This window comes from Mesoplodon densirostris, chromosome 12 (assembly GCF_025265405.1).
Source record: "Mesoplodon densirostris isolate mMesDen1 chromosome 12, mMesDen1 primary haplotype, whole genome shotgun sequence".
Taxonomy (NCBI): Eukaryota; Metazoa; Chordata; class Mammalia; order Artiodactyla; family Ziphiidae; genus Mesoplodon; species Mesoplodon densirostris.
Window position 1 is genome coordinate 71,754,291 of NC_082672.1, and position 20,439 is coordinate 71,774,729.

Consider the following 20,439-nt stretch of genomic DNA (forward strand, 5'->3'; position numbering starts at 1 on the left):
TTTCTGGGTATTAAGAAATACTCTTATTTTTTAATTTACCTAGTACTTTGTCCTTGGTATCATTATGTCACTCAGTTTGTGGGAGAAAAGGATATGACCTTAGAAATACATGAAGGTTATGCTTAGAAAGTTAATGGGGTTCATACTTGGAATATGGCAATTACAATACTTTGTGTTACAGTAATTTCTACTGGAAAAATAAATAGGTCAGTAGAGGGCACAATAGTTTGGTATATTAAGAAAGTACAGCCTTTATAAAAATGTGTCCACCTAAATGTGGAAGCCTAGTAGAGAGCCGTCTGAGTAAGGGTCAGAATAGGAAGGAATGAAAGCTCTGCTCTTATGGGTGGATCCTATACGCTGCCTATCCATGTGGAGAATATAGGTGACACAATTAGAAAACTTACTGTAAGGGAACCTATAATTTTGACAAATTTCAACTATCTTGCCATTTGATGGCCTGCCTTTTTTGAAGATTTTGTCTCAAAATGTAGATGAAATGATGAGTGCAACTTATATTTGATCATTAATTTTGATCAATAGGGAAAATGGTGATATTATAATAGCAGGAATCTTACGTGAACTAGCCATGTTATCTTTGAGTTCGAAAAATAGGAGAATTTCTGAGCAAGGTGGATGAACAGGTGGCTTTGAGATACTTTAAACAAGGCTTATAAAGGCCTGAATTAATTGCTGGTGATCACCAAGGTTCTGAAGAGACTTCTAGAAGTTCTCTCACAGCTACATTCTCTAGTCTTATAGAATTGTCGGTGAATGAGTGTGATGAAAGAAATCTAGAAAGCACATTTCTTGATCTTTTCATAATGGAGTAAAGCACTGGCTTTCAAATTTTGTTATTCTTTTGCATTGCAGTCATTTTGTGTAACTTCAGTTTCAGATCATGTAACTATTTTCTTTTTTTAATTTAGGAAGAAGAGAAAACTGGCATGCTGGCTAATGGTAAATATTATGTATCTTCATAAATTTTCATTGGCAAAAAATTGGTCTGTTCAGAATTATATCTAAATAATTCTGAATAAATTACTATTTTTGTTTCTAAATATTTTCTGATGAATTAAACTTTACGGATTTTTCTCAATAATACGTTCCTTATGCCTACCTTAAATTCTTCCTGTTGTATTTAAGAATACTTATTTTTTAAAAGCCCAGCATGGCTTTATGGATAAATTATACCAAACATTCAAAGATGTATTGATATCAGTCCTTGTTAAACTCTTCCAAAAAATACAGGAAGAGGGAATTTTTCCAGACTCATTCTGTAAGGCCAGCATCACCTTGATACCAAAACCAGACAAATATTCCTCAGGAAAACTACAAAAAAGCAATTCTATTTACAGTGACATCAAAAAGAATATAATACTTAGGTATAAATTTTATTAACGAGGTAAATTATGCTTAAAACTATAAAACATTGAGGAAAGAAGTTGAAGAACATACAGAAAAGTGGAAAGATATTCTGCGCTCATGGATTGGAAGAATTAATACTGTTGAAACGTTCATACTACCCAAAGTGACCTACAGATTCAGTGAAATCCCTATCAAATTCCAATGATATTTTTCACAGAAATAGAAAAAACAATCCTAAAATTTGTATGGAACCACAAAAGACCTCACATAGCCAAAGCAAACTTGAGAAAGAGCAAAGCATGGAGGCATCACACTCCTTGATTTAAGAATATATTACAAAGCTATAGTAACCAAAGCTGTATGGTACTGGCATAAAAACAGACATATAAAAACAAAAACAATGAAACAGAATAGCCCAGAAATAAATCCATGCATCTGTGTCTCCTGATCTTCAACAAGGGTGCCAAGAATTTACAATGAGGAAAGATAGTCTCTTCAATACATTGTGTTCAGAAAACTAGGCATCCATGTACAGAAGAATGAAATTGGATCCTTATCTCACACCACATACAAAAATCAACTCAAAATGGATCAAAGACTTAAATATAAGACCAGAAACTGCAAAACTATGAGAAGAAAACAGGAAAAAACCTTCTTGATGTTGCACTAGGCAGTAATTTTTTGGATATGACCCCAAAAGCACAGACAACAAAAGCAAAAATAGATAAATGGTATTACATTAAACTAAAAAAAGCTTCTGCATAGCAAGGGAATAACAGTGAAAAGGCAACCTATAAAGTGGGACAGAATATTTGTAAACCATGAATCTGGTAAAGGGTTAATATCCAAAATATGCAAAAAACTCATGCAACTCAGTAACAACAACAACAAAAAATTAAAAGTGAGCAGAGGACCCAGATAGACATTTCTCAAAAGAAGGTATATAAATGGGCAAACAGGTGTATGAAAAGATACTGAAGTTCACTAATTATCGGGGAAATGCAGATCAAAACCACAATGAGATATCACCTCACACCTGTTAGAATGACTGTTATCAGAAAGAGGAAAAAATAAGTTTTGGCGAGGATGTGGAGAAAAGGGAACTCTAGTGCACTATTGGTAGGGATGTAAATTGGCACAGCCTTTATGGAAAACAGTATAGAAGTTCCTGAAAAAAATTAAAAGTGGAACTACCTTATTATTCAGAATCTTACTTCTAGATATATATCTGGAAGAGATACCTGTACTCCCATGTTTATTGCAGCATTATTCACAGTAGCCAAGGTATGGATACAACCTAAACGTCCATCAACAGACAAATGAATAAAGAAGATGTAGTATATATAATGTTACACGTGTATGTAATATGTATATGTATTTACATGCATAATATTTTGCTTTAAAAAAAGGAGATACTGCCATTTGCAACAACATGGATGAATGTGGAGGACATTTACATTAAGTGAAATAAGCCACATGAAGAGCGACATACTGCATATTCTCACATACGTGGAATCTAAAAATGTCAATCTCCTAGAAACAGAGTAGAATGTTGGTTACCAGAGTCTGGGGTTGGGGGATATAGGAAGATGTTGGTTAAGGGGTACAAAGTTTCAGTTATGCAAGATAAATAATGCACAACAATGTGCGAGGTCTAATGCACAACAATGTGACTATAGTTAATGTTGTATACTACTTGAAACTTGCTGAGAGGGGAGATCTTAGGTGTTCTCACCACATACACAAAAAAGGATAAATGGATATGTTAATTATCTTGATTTTGGTGATTATTTCACAATGTATATGTTTATCAAATCAACGAGTCATAGATCTCAAATATATACAATTTTTAATTGGCAATTATATGTCAATAAAATTGGAGGAAAAAAATTTTTTTGTTATTTTTTGCAGGCCTTTTGCTTTTTACATATAAACATAAATTAGACTTGTATATAAGCATAGATATGTGTTGATGTAAGCCTACTTTGTTGTATGTAAGAATAAAATCATGCTTGTTTTAGATCTATGATTATGTATTCTTTATAGGTAAACATTTATCTTTGTTTTTATACAGATTGCATATGATTTAAATATTTTGTTAATGGAACCATACAAGCTTCTCTATATTCCTAATATTTTTTTCTTTTATGTTATTCCAGTAGTGCTGCTTGATTCATTAGACTCTGTTGCAGAGGTTAACCTTGATGACCAGGAGACAGCAACAACTAAGCCAGAAGCACTGCCAGATATGACTGATAATGAAATGACAGGAACAGGTAAGAGGGACAAAGTAGCTGTTCTCTAAATATGTAATATTCTATGACTAATTGACTTCATTTCTAGGGAAATGTATGTGATATATAATAATATATGTCATAGTTATAGCAATAAAATTTTACATTTTTTATTGAAGTATAGTTGATTTACAATGTTGTGTTGTATCACTGCTATATTCACCGAATACATCAGTGATTCAATTATGTGTGTGTGTGTGTATGTGTATATATACACATACACACGTATGCGTATATATAACTTTTTCAGATTCGTTTCCATTATAGGTTATTACAAGATACTGAATATAGTTCCCTGTGCTATACAGAAGGTCCTTGTTGTTTGTCTGTTTTACATACAGTAGTGTGTATCTGTTAATCCCAAACTCCTAATTTATCCCTCTCCCCCCTTTCCCGTTTGGTAACCAAAAGTTTGTTTTCTATGTCTGTGAGTCTGTTTCTGTTTTGTTAATAAGTTCATTTGTATCAGTTTTTTAGATTCTGCATATAAGTGGTATTATATGGTATTTGTCTTCTCTTTGTGACTTAATTCACTTAGTATGATAATCTAATTTCATCTATACTGCTGCAAATGATGTTAGTTTATTCTTTTTTGTGGCTGAGTAGTATTCCATTGTGTGTGTGTGTGTGTGTGTGTGTGTGTGTGTGTATACATCTTCTTTATCCATTCATCTGTTGATGCACACTTGCTTCCATGTTTTGACTATTGTAAGTAGTGTTGCTATGAACATTGGGGTGCATGTGTCTTTTTGAGTTAGAGTTTTCATCTTTTCCAGATATATGCCCAGGAATGGGATTGCTGGATCATATGGTAACTCTATTTTTAGTTTTTTAAGCAACCTCTCTGCTGTTCTCCATAGTGGCTGGACCAGCCTACATTCCCACCACCAGTGTAGGAGGGTTCCCTTTTCTCCACACCCTCTCCAGCACTTATTATTTGTAGGCTTTTTGATGATGGCCTCATTTTAGTTTTGACTTGCCTTTCTCTAATAATTAGTGATATTGTGCATCTTTTCATGTGCCTTTTGGCCATCTGTATGGCTTCTTTGGAGAAATGTCTGTTTAGGTCTTCTGCCCATTTTTGATTGTGTTGTTTGTTTTTTTGATATTGAGCTGTATGAGCTGTTTGTATATTTTGGAAATTAAGCCCTTGTCAGTTGCATGATTTGCAGATATTTTCTCCCATTCTGTGGGTTGCTTTTAGTTTTGTTTATGGTTTCCTTTGTGTACAAAAGCTTATAAGTTTGATTTGGTCCCATTTGCTTATTTTTGCTTTTATTTCTTTTGCCTTGAGAGCCTGACCTAACAAAACATTGCTATGATTTATATCAGAGAATGTTTTGCATATGTTCTCTTCTAGGAGTTTTAAGGTGTCATGTCTTATAAGTCTTTAAGCCATTTTGAGTTTATTTTTGTGTATGGTGTGAGGGTGTGTTCTAACTTCATTGATTTACATGAGGCTGTCCAGCTTTCCCAATACCACTTGCTGAAGAGACTGTTATTTTCTCCATTGTATAGTCTTGCCTCCTTTATTGAAGATTAATTGAACATAGGTGTGTGGATTTATTTCTGGGCTCTGTTCTGTTCCACTGATCCATATGTCTGTTTTTATGCCAATACCATGTTGTTTTGATTACTGTAGTTTTGTAGTATTGTCTGAAGTCTGGAAGGTATGCCTTCAATTTTGTTTTTTTCCATCAGATTTGCTTTGGCAACTCTGAGCCTGTTGTGTTTCCATATAAATTTTAGGGTTATTTGTTCTAGTTCTGTGAAAATGTCGTGGGTAATTTGATAGGGATCACATTAAATGTGTAAATTGCTTTCAGTTACTAGTATGGCCATTTTAACAATATTATTTCTTCCAGTCCAAGAACATGAGATAGCTTTCCATTTCTTTGAATCATCTTTAATTTCCTTCATCAATGTTTTATAGTTCTCAGCATATAAGTCTTTCACCTCCTTGGTAAGATTTATTCCTAGGTATTTTTTTAATACATTTTTAAAACATTGTTTTTTCATTTTCTCTTTCTGATATTTCATTGTTAGTGTAAAGAAATGCAACCGATTTCTGTATACTAATCTTGTATCCTGCTACCTTGCTGAATTCATTTATTAATTCTAATAGTTTCGGTGTGGAGTCTTCAGGGTTTTCTATATAGAGTATCATGTCATCTGCCTGTAATGACAGTTTTACCTCTTTCCTTCCAATTTGGATCCCTTTTGTTTCTTTTTCTTGTCTGATTGATGTGGCTAGGACTTCCAAAACTATGTTGAATAGAAGAGGTGAGAGTGAGCATCCTTATCTTGTTCAGATTTCAGTGGGAAGGCTTTCAGCTTTTCACTGTTGAGTATTATGTTGGCTGTGGGTTTGTCATAAATAGCTTTTATTATGTTGAGATATGTTGCCTCTGTACCCACTTTGGTGAGAGTTTTTATCCTGAATGGATGTTGAGTTTTATCAAATGCTTTTTCTGCAGAAGTTGAGATGGTCATATCATTTGTCTTTTCTTTTGTTGATGTGGTGTATCACATTGCTTGATTTGCATATGTTGAATCATCCTTGTGACCCTGGGGTGAATCCAACTTGATCATGGTGTCTGATCCTTTTTATGTATTGTTGGATTCGGTTTGCTAATATTTTGTTGAGGATTTTCACATCTATATTCATCAAAGATACTGGCCTCTAATTTTCTTTTGTGGTAGTGTCTTTGTCTGGTTTTGGAATCAGTGATGGTGGCATCATAGAATAACTATGGGAGTGTTTCCTCCTCTATAGTCTTTTAGAAGATCTTGAGAAGGATCAGTATAAGTTCTTTTATGTATGTTTGGTAGAATTCCATAGTGAAGGCATCCAGTCCTGGACTTTTGTTTGCAGGGAGTTTTTTGTTTGTTTGTTTTGTTTTGTTTTGTTTTGCGGTACGCGGGCCTCACCATTGTGACCTCTCCCGTTGCGGAGCACAGGCTCCGGACGCGCAGGCTCAGCAGCCATGGCTCACGGGCCCAGCCGCTCCACGGCATGTGGGATCTCCCCGGACCGGGGCACAAACCCGTGTCCCCTGCATCAGCAGGTGGACTCTCAACCACTGCACCACCAGGGAACCCCAGGAGTTTTTTTTTATTACAAATTTTATTTCAATTCTATTGATTGGTCTGATTAAATTACCTATTTGTTCTTGATTCAGTGTTAGTGGACTGTATCAAAAATAAAATTTTCAATCTCATATTTTCTACTATATTTAACAACTTAAATAATCTGAACTTGCTAATTGTGACACATAATGCTAGTAGGCTGAGTAAAGTGTGTTTTAAGATATATACTTGTTAATAAATGAATGAATGCTGTTATTACAAAGTATAGTACTGTAGATGAATATTGACTCATTTTCTGCCCCCCGCCCCAGAGTATTCCATTAAATTTACCGTGCATCAGAGAATTGAGACTTTGGTCTTGTGCTTTTCCATAGTTCTCTCTGTGTAGGCAAAAGCTAGATCACATCCTAAAATTCTGAAATGTCTAGGACCATCTAGACTTGACTAAAGGTTATAAAGACCTTGAAGATTGTGCCTTTTCAAACTTTTTTTAAAGCAGTGGAACTCTTACCTCCAAATGGTATCTTAGGTAGTACCTCTATATAGATAAAAAATGTATTTTATCAGTATAAATATAAATGTTTACATATGTGGCATTTACTTATAAAGTTAGTGAGAGTAGTAATGGTCTTTTGAAATTCTTAAAATTAAAAGTTCTAGATATTTGTTACATTCTTATATCATCAGACTTCAATATGTTTGTATATTTTGTTTTTGTTGTATAATATGAACATTTTCTTGGTTTACCAGATAAACAAGTGCAAATGGGAACTTTTCAACTTGCTTTTTTGCAAGTCTTAGTTGACCAGTATGGTCAACTAAACCAACCCAGACACTTGGAAAAAAAAAACAATAGAAATGATAAATCACTAGCCAACTCTGAACATCTGCTTGCATTTTATTTTTATTTTATTTCTTATTTTTGTTCTACTTTTCTATGGAAGTATAATATACTTGTAGAATAATTCACCTATCATCATAGCTTGATGAATTTTCAAATACTGAACACATCCATGTAACCAGCAACCAGATGAGAAAACCAAACATGATCAAAACCACAAAGTCCACTCAGATCTTTTATTTCTAGTCAGTGCCGTTCCAAGAATCACCACTATCTTGTTTCATCCACTTCCATTTTAAAACGTAAAAAAAATTACAACAGAATTTTTCCATCAAGACATGTTGCTCATTTACTTGTTACTACCCAAGTGAATATTCCGCCATGCTGAAAGCATGTGCTGAGCACATGTTCCTCATTCTTACTGCTGTTTTTATTTAAGTACTTGTCACATATGTGCTGTGATGGTCAATCCACTTGCACTTCTTTCAGTAAGCAGTTATGGATTCTTTTAAAAGACCAGTGTAGAGCTACAGCTTTTCTAATCAGTGATGCATAGTAGAGGGTTCTTTTATGTACAGGATGGCCAGAGAAGCTTTATTCTAAGATACACATGAAAACAAAGCCAGAGGCAAGAATTATCACTCTGATGCTCTTCAAAATATTACAGTTACATAAATGGCACATTTGAGTGTGCAGATTAATTTTTATTACAGTTTTAGTGTTTTAAAATGAAATTTCGGTCAAACGTCTGTGGAACCCATGATTTTCTCTGAAAACTGTTTTGTAAAACTCAGTATGAAAACCGCTGCTGTAGATTATAAGAAAAACTCAGAAATAAAAAATGTATTGCTGGAAGCAAAAATTCTATTAAGATGATCCAGGCCAGTTATATAAAGCTAAATTTTCTTGGTCTTATTTCTTAAATGTTCTTGACTCTGAAATAATTTGGTAAGTCAATTACTAGAAGAGTGTAAGTATAATCTTATTGTCTTGTGGCCTTGGATTCATATTCCCAGCCTTGCCAGTTACCAGCTGCATGACACTGGACAATTAATGCCTCTAAGCCTGTTTCCTCTTCTTTAAAATGAGCTCTTGTGATGATCAACTGAGTTAATATATAGTGCCTAGTATATTGTTAAGATTCAACAAGCAGTGGCAACTGTGTGCTTCTCATCATTATTATTTATATCGATACTCTGTTAAGAGTACAAATTATAATAAAGAACCTGAAGGCATAGAGTATAAATACCTTTTGGCTGTGAGGTATTGAATTTACCTAGTATTTCAAAAAATACACTTGAAAATTTTCAAATCAGCACCTGAACTTGGTTTAAAAACTGAAAAGATCAGTGGCTTGTTTTTTGTTTACCAGGTGTCTTCCAGGATTAAGCAGGCTCCGTTTAGGTAATATGTTGTCAAAGATTATCATTTTTGATAATACTATTCATGAAACTTGTGCTTTATTGTCTTAAAATGGTTGGTAACTGTAAAATGAGGGCCAGATCTAGCCTTTTGCTTGTTGTCATTTGTCTCAAGGGCAGGTACCATTTTGTGCTGTGGCTGCATGACCAGAGCAGTCACAGGAGGACAGTGTTGCTCCACAACGGGACCCCTGCCTCTGCCCAGTAGGATTTGACCCTTCTCAACCTCCTAAAGTGGAAAAAAACAGGACGTTTTTGACTTGTGGTGATATATAAAATACATGCAGAGAAGTCAGCCCTTTTCTCTATAAAATGCATGAAAAAAGTTAACATATATGACCCTGGAATTATTTTTAACATCAGTTGGGTTAATGACTCAGATTAGGAGAAAAGTACCTTTCCCTTGCTCTGTTTTCTGAGCAGCCCATAATACCACTCGATCTTGCATTTCTAATTTCTAACTTTTAGGTCATTGCTTTTCTGCATGTTTGCTCAGCTGTTGCTTTAAGCCAGAGCCTCTTCTTTCTGACACCTCACACGTGTTAAATTAGGTATGAGCATTCACTGCCGCTGTGCTATTTGCCACTGGGATAATTTCTTTTCTTTTTTTTTTTTTTTTGTGGTACGTGGGCCTCTCACTGCCGTGGCCTCTTCCGTTGCGGAGCACAGGCTCCGGACGCGCAGGCTCAGCGGCCATGGCTCACAGGCCCAGCCGCTCTGCGGCATGTGGGATCTTCCCGGACCGGGGCACGAACCCGTGTCCCCTGCATCGGCAGGCGGACTCTCAACCACTGCGCCACCAGGGAAGCCCGGATCATTTCTTTTATACATACTCTGAAGATACTTAACCATCCTGGTATTTCTGTAGAGGAGACAAAACACCTTGTGCCTTTTCCCTTTCTTCATAAAAATTCATTCTCTCCCTCAGTCATGCTACTCTGAATCTGACAGGTGGTTTAGGGCAGCGGTCCCCAACCTTTTTGGCACCAGGGACCAGTTTCATGGAAGGTAGCTTTTCCATAGATGTGGGGTGGGGGGTGGGGGAGTATGGTTTTGGGATGATTCAAACACATTACATTTGTTGTGCACTTTATTTCTATTATTATTACATTATAGTATATAATGAAATAATTATACAACTCACCATAATGCAGAATCAGTGGGAGCCCTGACCTTGTTTTCCTGCAACTAGATGGTCCCATGTGGGGGCGATGGGAGACAGTGACACTCTAAGTGTGTTGCTTACGTCCAGCCTACTCTGTAATCTCATTTTGCTTGCTGTCCGGTAGTGGACAGCTAATGTCGCCTCTGATCTGACAGGAGGCGGAGCTCAGGCGGTAATGCCAGTGATGGGGAGCGGCTGTAAATACAGATGAAACTTCACTCGCCCGCCTGCCACTCACCTCCTGCTGTGCAGCCCGGTTTCTAACAGGCCATGCACGGCATGGCCCGGGGGTTGGGGGCCATTAGGCTTAGCTTAGCAGGCAAGGTCTTTTTCCTCAAGTCCTGCTGAATATCCCTGCCGCTAAAACTGTTAGTGATTCTGATCTCACGGTATCCTCCACTTTTTTGTTTTTAATGTATTTAATAAAATCTATTCCTTTATTGGGCATACTCCAAATAGCAGTGGTGACCTGAAGCAGTGGATAGAAAGATATCCCATTGTGAGGCGTTCTTACACAATCATATGTGGCACTTGGCTCCCTCTTATGTTTAGAGTTGAAAATAGTCCCTCAGAATTTTATACTGTGCAACTTACACATTATATAGAGGAAGAGGAGGCTGTATATGCTCTTGTAAATATTTTTAGGCATTAATTGATTAGTTCATGGGTATCAAGAGAAAAGGAGACTGGTCACCGTATTTCTCTCTTTTTGTTTTTTCCACTCTTCTGTAGCACTTTTTTCTTTTCTCTAATTTTGAAAATTCCACTGTTAGTAGTAAAGAGTACAAAATTAGTAAGAAAATACTCATAAAAGTCTTCGATCATTGTTGTCATTAGATCCTTTGAATTATTTCCTCTAGAGTTTATTAATCAGTTGGTGGGAAGAGGAAGAGGTTAATAGGGAAGGAAGAGTGAACAGTGACATCACGTCTCCTATTTTGGATGACTGGGTGACTGATCATACCATAGCCAAAATAGCAGGTACTAGTAGCAGAACAGATTTTGTTGGGGAATATAATTAATTCACTCGAGGATGTATTAGATATGATTTGCTTATAGAACAGTCTCCTTGTCTGTTAGGAAGTTTAGTATTCAGAAAAGAGATAAAGACAAAAGACATAGATTTGGGAGTCACGTGCACATGGGCAGTTATTAAGTGAAGGGTCTTGATGAAGTTATACACTCCACTACCACCCCCGCCCCAGAAAAAACGAGAGGTTTTAAAAAGAAATGGAGGAACCCTGAGATGAACCATTTACCATACAAGACGGAAAAGCAGCCATCAGAGCAGTGGGAAGAACAAGAAGGCGCTATGCAGAGGAAATAGTCCACAGGAAAATGGCAGGATCACACGTCTCACAGGGTGAAGAAAATTTTTTAAAGTTGAAGAAAATTAAAGGCTGGGTTTGGCTACTAGGAAATCACTTTCTGTTACAGCAGCTTTAGCAAGCTGTTGGAACATATTGGTTTGCAAAGTTAGAGGATTGAATTTCAGTTGAAGAAATGCAGAGTACAAGACACTTGGAGGCCCCATGAGGCAGAGGGAGAGAGAGGAGAGACAGAATCCTTGAAAAATTGTGTCAATTTGAGAAATTTAGGAATAGTTTTATCCAATGCAGAGAGGTCAATTAAGGGTAATAGGAAGAGACAATAACTAGTAGAGTCAGATTTTACAGTTAGCGCGTCAGGACACATCTCAGCCCGCTACAAGAGTTCCTGAGCCTGCTGTGATTCATGCTGGTAGGCTGTGGCCATGCATGACCCAGGTTTGTATTTCACTCTATTTTGATCATGTCAGTATTGTCCTATATGCTTGTTCACCATTCCTAATAGATTAAGGGACAATGTTAGTGTTCCATATTTCTTAGGTATTTGTGTGAATATACTAGAGATTACATTTAATTCAACAGGTGTTTCTTATGGACAGAGCAATAGTGACATTGAAGCTCTACATCAGGCTTATTGTCATATTGCACATTCTTTGGGAGATGCAGATGAACAAAGACCTGAGCGTAATGCAGTGGAAAATACCAAGAACTCAGCAAAAGATCATCCTCAAGAAAATGAAGAGTCCTCTAAAAACATCTCTGCTACAGAATCTGGTAAAAGTTTCTTTGTTTGAGACCCTCTCTGGACAGTTTCCAGTGTGGTATAATTTAAATGCAATTTGCTCTAGTGATTGTTTCTCAGTATCTGAATTTAAAGGGTTTGTTTAAATCTGGGAATCACTGGTTTAGCTATAAAGTTAGAGCTGAACATAGGATGAAATTTCAGTTCCTCCTCTAATATGCCTTGACCGAATTAAGAAATCAGTTGTGTACTTTCACATTTTTTACACTTTTCCATGAACATATACTAAAGTTATTTTTTAAATAGAGAACAGTATTTTGGGATCAACTAAATATATAATTAACGTGTGTATGTGTGTGTGTGTTTGTGGATACACCCATACACATATATTTGATGTGTGTACATATATATAGAAAGAGAGAGAGATAAAATATGTAAATATATATTTCAAATATAAATATCAAAGAAGATTTTCTTGGTAGAAACGAGCTTATAGGGGGAAGCTGGGATTATTGTATGTGCCGTTCTGTTAACTACGTCAATCAGAGAAAATGTGATTTTGGTGGTATTAGACACTAAGTTAAGCAATTTACATAAGATTTTTGGTTGCTGTTTTAACTTTTCTCCCCTCTCAGATCTGCCCACAGTAGAGGAGCTAATGAAGCCCATCAGAATAGATTCCTTTGGGGTCAGTGATTTCGATTTACAACCTCTCAGGTATGACTTTTTTGGAATGGATTGAACAGGTTGTTTGCTTATTGTTTTGTCACTCGTAACTTTTAGAATCATTTGTTCTACAAAACCATTCCTAATGAATGATTAACGTGTAGCTGGTATGTGTCTGCCTGTGAGTCACTCCTGTTCTTTTTTTTCACATTAGTCTTTCTCAATTAGTATATCAAAATTCTTCTCATGGTAAAATTAAAAAATAAATGCTACTAAAAAGTTGCTGCCATTAGGTAGGTAGTCTTAAAGCTTTCCACTGAAAAATAAAATCCCTTCAGCTCTAAATAGCTCAGGGACAGTTGATTTGAATGCTGAGAGGGAACATGAATTTTATTCTGTGCGGAGTCATCCATTCACTTCTTTCTTTCTTTCTTTCTTTCTTTCTTTATTTTTTGCGGTACGCGGGCTTCTCACTGCTGTGGCCTCTCCTGTTGCGGAGCACAGGCTCCAGATGCGCAGGCTCAGCGGCCATGGCGCACGGACCCAGCCGCTCCGCGGCATGTGGGATCTTCCCAGACCGGGGCACGAACCCGTGTCCCCTGCATCGGCAGGCGGACTCTCAACCACTGCGCCACCAGGGAAGCCCCCATTCACTTCTTTATAAGCCAGTTAGTTTTACACTTAGTCACAGACCACCTGTTGTCTTACAGGGTGAGTTCTTGGATCACAAGAAAAATGGGCTTCATGAAAATGCTCCAGCTCTGGTACATTTTAATGACAGCTTGTGAGACATGGCTGTCATTCACCAACACAGAGAAGCATATCACAGTAGCCTTGTCGTAAGGCTGCACTTTGCATTCGTGAAGCACTTAGAGTGTCACACCCATTATCTCATGAGATCCTCAGAATAAGTAGGTCAGGCATCTTTATCGATGAAACTGAGGTAAACCAACTTAGTGGTGGAGCTCTCACAGGAACCAGTGATGACGACGACGATGATGATGATAAAAGCTAGCATTTTAATCACATGCTCACTATGGGCCAGGTACTGTGTAGGGTTCTTTACATATTAGATTTTTTTTAAGGCAATTATTTTATTTTATTTTTAAAATTAATTAATTAATTAATTTTTGCTGTGTTTGGTCTTCGTTTCTGTGCGAGGGCTTTCTCTAGTTGTGGCAAGCGGGGGCCACTCTTCATTGCAGTGCGCGGGCCTCTCACTATCGCGGCCTTTCGTTGCGGAGCACAGGCTCCAGACGCGCAGGCTCAGTAGTTGTGGCTCACAGGCCTAGTTGCTCTACGGCATGTGGGATCCTCCCAGACCAGGGCTCGAAACCGTGTCCCCTGCATTAGCAGGCAGATTCTCAACCACTGCGCCACCAGGGAAGCCCCTGGATTTTATGTAATCTTAAAGCAACTCCATGAGGTCTCTTCCATTATTATCCCCATTTCATAGATAAGAAACTGAGCTTAAAGAGGTTAAGTAAATTGTTCAAGATCATATGGCAATAACCCAGGAATGCACTTGGATTGTCAGGTCTTTGATCTCCATGAAATATTTCTGTGAAAAGCCTGTCATCCATGCATGTATTCATTTGTTCATTTGTGTTATCAACAGACAAGTTTTTGAGCCTCCCTTGAACCCCATCCTCATCCTGTAAATCCACTTGCAGTGATTTCTTGGCCTTGTTCCTCCCTTTGTGCTAATTGAGAGAAAGTGATGCAGCGTAGCTTACACTAAACCCCATCGACTTGAATGCTAAGTCTAGTATTCTTCCACTGGTCTGCAGTGCTAGTTAATATTTTTAAAACGCAGTTATGCTTACTTACCATTGCTGTTTGGGGCTGTGCTGGTGCTACTGAAGAGATTTTTCACACATCCTGTGTCTTTGTTGGCATAGGTAGCACCATTTTAGTAATGTGAGTTCTAAATACGGATTTTCACATTGTGTTTAAAAGCTGAGAGCCAAGTGTACTTACATTAAAGGCATAACAATAATTACAGAAATGTCAGTAGTATAAACTTCAGTACACATATCAAAAAACTTTTTAGTAAATTAAGATAAGTAATTCTAGCCGCTATAACAAAAAAATCCTTGAAATTTTAGTAGTTTAACATCATCAAAAATGTATTTCTTGCTCACATCATAATTCCATGTGTCTCAGTGGAGTTGAGGCTCCACTGCTCCACATGGTCATTTAGGGACCCAGGCTGCTTCTGTCATCAACACACAGTTTCAAGGTTCTCATGGCCTCATCTAAACAGTCGCTAAGGAGACAAAAAAGATGGTTTAGCATAATTCCTTTTAACTGCCTCAACACAGAAATGTTACATCACTTCAGTCCACATTCTATCGGTAAGAACCAGCACATCTAGCTAACAGAGTCCAAGAGGGCTGGGAAATATGGTTTGCTTGTGTGCCCAGAAAAAAAAGTTAAATTCGTTTGGTAGGCATCTAGCCAGTCTCCACAAGAATCTCCTCTTTTAATAGCCAAATATCCATTCTACTCTTATGAATACAAAGACCTACTCAGCCCCTCCCCAAAGCAAACAGCTCAAGTCCCATTCAGGACTCTGTCCATCTGAAAGGCCAGGATTTCCAGGTGAAGCACAGTTCTCTTTATCAGATTTGAATATAGCTCCTCATTGTCTACTAATCAATGAATTAAAGAGACAAGTTACATACTTCATTACCCTCACCCTTCTCATTCAGAAAGGAAAAGTATGAAGAAAATACAGCCATCAGTAATGCAACTTTGAAATCCAGTGAAAGACCTTGTAAAGACCCCCTACCTTGAAGATGGGAATTTTCCTTAATTAGGCCATTATTCTACTCTTAAGGAGAAACTACCATATATATATATATATATATATATATATATATATATATATATATATATATATGATTTTATTTCAAAATCCTAGTGATTTTTCTTGTTTTACTGAAAAATTTTCCTATATTGTGATGAAATCATGCATTTTAATATTTATATTTTTATGCCTCATTGATGTAAATTATGGTTACTTATTTGGTTTCTTCTAGAAATGTGTAAAATGTTTTTCCTGCTTCAAATGCATGTTGACTTCATGAGATACTATAGATAAAATATATATTACAAAAAGGCCACTTAGAAATTCATTTTTTAATTTTTCTTAGACAAAAGCAATCTCAGTCTTGTTTGGTTTGGCTTTCCTTTGAAGTAGGTCTCAGAATCAACCATGAAGTCCTGTATATTATACTGCATTATAATTATCACCTGAAATTTAAAACAATTATGTGATGCTATGTGAGTATACTCTGCTAACCAGAATTATAAATAATATATTTAACATTAATGACCTAATTTGAATAGTTACAAATACTAGATATATTTAATACTCTCATATATTAATCAGGTAAATGTATTTTATATGTATCACGTGTATGTGTATATTAATAAAACTGATATTTGAGGAGTTATATAGGGTTCATTCTCTGTGTCCTGTTTTGTTTTACAGCTATAAGAAACTGGCTGAGAATAAAGAATCTGAATTTGTTAGACCTTTACCCCTTAACATGACCCCAAATGTTATGTCTCAAGAACCACGAACTGTGAACCAATTTATGGACAGAAATGAAGAGAATGTAGTTTTAGAAAAGGCAACAAATGAAGGTACAGAAACTAACCATCCAAGAGTAAATACTGTGGGAGAACAAGTAGATAAAATGTACCTTGATATTTTGAAGAAAAAAATATCTGTTGGTCCTTCATTATTACCTCAGGATGACAAAATAAATAAGGTAAGTTTTTATAATTCAGATTGATTTGACGTATTGATAAATGAAGTTATATAAATACCATTGATAAGTATGTACTTCTTAAGCTAGTGGGATTGGTTACATACTAACCTCCACATAGATCCTGCATATCTGTGAGCAGTCTATAACAACACCCTGTAGTCCCCAAATTTAAAAATAGCACCGTAGCATTAGCTTTCTTTTCAAAGCCATTCTTTATATTTTTCATTTTTTTAGTAAACGTAGTCCAAGTTTGAGTAACATAAGAAAATAAAGTGTATTCATCATTCTGGTGCTTTCAATCTTTCTAGTAGTTTGTGTTCTGCAAAAGTAGGTAAGTTGACAATTCCTATAAATGCTATTAGCAGCTCTTAAGAAACTTATATTTCATTGTTCCTTTTTTCTCTGTTCTTGATTTATTCTGATTATATAGGCTCCATGACCACAGTATTCCATTTTTATTTTACAGTTCTGAGTTATGTGTTTACCATAAACTATCTCCTTGTATCAATAGGGTAAGGCAGGGTACTAATAAATTTTTACTTTGAGAAATCTGGAGAAAAAGGAAGCTAAGACTTTTGTCGTTTCAAAACATGTTCTTCCCTGCTCTCCATGTTGATTCTCGTAATTACATGTCTTGCTTTCTGGCAAGCTTATTTTGTTTTATTATTTTGCTTTGTCTTACTCCTGACTTTGAAGATGTGCTTCCAAACACTAAAATTCTGATGAATTAGAGAACTTTAATATAATGATTTGCCTTCTGTGAACTATGTTCCTTAGTAATCAGTATGGTTTTGCTATCTGTTAAATCTTATTTGCAACTGTAGTTGAAGTTTAAGTACTAAGCTTGTACACTTGTATGCAGACTTTTAGATCTCAACTCAGTTCTGGAGAAGAAGGGGCTGGAATTGGTAAACAGCTCCCATACAAGAAGGCCAGAGGTGCACCTCCTTTATTTGAAAGAAAACCCCAGAGTGGATTATATGCATCAGTTAGGAGCTCAGGGTATGGCAAACCCAGTTCACCCTTGAAGACATTTTCTAATCTTGAAAAGAAAACTTCAAAGGACATTATGAAGAGCAAAAGCTTGAGATCCATCCCTACCTCAAAGCAGGCTAGGAAAAAAGGTAATCATATACTCTTTTCATGATAGAATTCTGTACATATAGTGTATTATTTTATTTTCTTTGTTCTCTACTTTCCCTGTTTCCTTCCTCCTTCCATGAACTTTCCTTATTCATAGAAAAAAATTATTCATAAGGTACTGCATTCCATCTTTGAAAGATTCAGTTCACTTGAGTTCAGGAGATTTTTCGTCATAAGTTCTAGGTTTTCCTGAACGAGACCCAGAAATTATGGGAAGTGAATATAAAATAGAAGAGTCAAACTCCTCCTCATCCAGTTGGCTTTGTAATATCCAAAATGTTTGCCAGAGAAGAGCTATGAGTTCAAAATGCAAATGGCAATGTACAAATGAGGGTCAACCATCTGGGTACTAGTTCAGTATAGACCTGGAGAGTAAGGATGTTTTATAGATCAAAGAATGCATTTTTTTTTTTTTTTTTTTTTTTTGCGGTACGCGGGCCTCTCACTGCTGTGGCCTCTCCTGTTGCGGAGCACAGGCTCCGGACGCGCAGGCTCAGCGGCCATGGCTCACGGGCCCAGCCGCTCCGCGGCATGTGGGATCCTCCTGGACCGGGGCACAAACCCGTGTCCCCTGCATCGGCAGGCGGACTCCCAACCACTGCGCCACCAGGGAAGCCCAAGAATGCATACTTTTATACTCACAGTGTCTCTGTTAGTTACTTCCTAATGTAGTCGCTTACCGCTATATTGGCAGAAGGAAAGGGTAATTTTCCTCTTAGAAGCCCATGCAGCTAGTAAAAGAAATAGAAATGCTCAAGTCAAACCAACATTTCTGTTGCCTTAAGACTCCAGTGGGGAAGGGAGAGCAGTAGAGCCAGAAGCATGTTGTCCTTTTCTTTGTGATTAAATTGAATAGGTTACCAATTCCATCATTGTTATCTGGTGATAGTTGTCAGAGGAGAACTAACCTCACTGGAAAATTCACTTCTAGCTTAAAAAGTAGGGAAGTGCCTTTCCCTACTACTGTCAATTCCAGGACCACTTTGACTATATTTAAAATTCTTTCAGCATTAAAGACTCTCTTCTTCTGTCTGTATTGGTGTGTATTCACTGCAGCGATCTGTGTGTGTTAAGATGGAAAGGCTAGGGCTGATCTGTATGAGAGTGCAGGAGAACAGCAGTGGGGGATGGCTATTCTGGAGAGGCAGGAGTATGATTGTTGGCTTAATGCAAGCTTCCTTTCCTCCTGTTCTTTTTTTTTTTTTTTTTTTTTTTTTTGCGGTATGCGGGCCTCTCACTGTTGTGGCCTCCCCCGTTGCGGAGCACAGGCTCCGGACGTGCAGGCTCCGGACGCGCAGGCTCAGCGGCCATGGCTCACGGGCCCAGCCGCTCCGCGGCATATGGGATCCTCCCAGACCGGGGCACGAACCCGTATCCCCTGCATCGGCAGGCGGACTCTCAACCACTTGCGCCACCAGGAAGGCCCTCCTGTTCTTAACCTACGGACCTCTGACCCCTTTTCCTAAGAAGTCTCTTTTTTTTTTTTTTAAGAGAAGATGTTGGGGGTAGGAGTTTATTAATTTATTTATATTTATTTTTGCTGTGTTGGGTCTTCGTTTCTGTGCGAGGGCTTTCTCCAGTTGTGGAAAGCAGGGGCCACTCTTCATCGCGGTGCGCGGGCCTCTCACTTTCGCGACTTCTCTTGTTGTGGAGCACAGGCTCCAGACGTGCAGGCTCAGTAATTGTGGCCCACGGGCCCAGCCGCTCTGCGGCATGTGGGATCCTCCCAGACCAGGGCTCGAACCCATGTCCCCTGCATTAGCAGGCAGACTCTCAACCACTGCACCACCAGGGAAGCCCAGAAATCTCTTGTGTTCTCTTATTTTCTCGTTTCTGTGGGACATCTGCTTGTGATGTTGTCATCTACTCATTGTTATTAATAATTAACTGCCCATTGGATCTAGTGCTTAATGTTAAGGAAAAACACTTGGAACATTTCCCAAATTTTAGAATCATCAAGAGGAGTGTGAAAATTTTTCATTAATGTTTTAGGAGTATTCATTCTGTACTTCTGGGATCAAGAAAATGAAATTTTGTTTTTAATATTCTCTACTCTATTATATGTATTTTAGATAAACTAACCACCACCATTTTTGAAGTTTACTTTATCCAGATCCATTCACATAACAAATATTTTTTGAGCACCGACCTTGGTCCAGGCAATATTAGAGGCCCTTGAGATACATTGGTAACAAAGTAGGCAAAAATATCTCCCCTCCCTCATTTTGTGGAACTTTCATCTGATGAGGAGAGATAGACTTTTAGCAATACGCATAATCAGTAAATGAGGTTAAATGCTAGGGAAAACTAAAGGTAGAGCAAGAACGTCAGTGGGGGAGGTCACAGTTTTCAATAAGATAGAGTAGTCCTCCTTGAGAGAGAGCCATTTGAACAAAGACTTGGAGGAGGTAAAGGAATTGGCCGTGTGGATAGCTGGGGGAAGCGTATTGCAGAAAAATGAAATGACTAAATAGTGCAAAAGTCCTGAAGTACGGAGGGATGCCTGGCGTGTTCAAGGAACAGCATGGAAGCCCATACGGCGTGGGAGGCGTGGGCAGAGAGGGTAGGAGGAGATGAGATCGGAGAGTCAAGGGAGAGG

General features: G+C 37.5%; 1 protein-coding gene across 4 annotated transcripts in view; it reads left to right on the forward strand.

Annotated features, from left to right (window-relative positions):
* The window catches only part of CEP162 (centrosomal protein 162), a 98,559-nt gene that overhangs the window by 23,250 nt on the left and 54,870 nt on the right, over nt 1-20,439 (forward strand). For 2 of the 4 annotated variants that reach the window (XM_060115159.1, XM_060115161.1), the window contains exons 8-13: nt 930-960; nt 3,528-3,644; nt 12,090-12,281; nt 12,885-12,966; nt 16,415-16,697; nt 17,560-17,821. In XM_060115159.1, the coding sequence (XP_059971142.1) occupies nt 930-960; nt 3,528-3,644; nt 12,090-12,281; nt 12,885-12,966; nt 16,415-16,697; nt 17,560-17,821 (967 nt within the window). The remainder of the gene's footprint in view (nt 1-929; nt 961-3,527; nt 3,645-12,089; nt 12,282-12,884; nt 12,967-16,414; nt 16,698-17,559; nt 17,822-20,439) is intronic. The other 2 variants (XM_060115162.1, XM_060115160.1) reach the window with 2 other exon arrangements.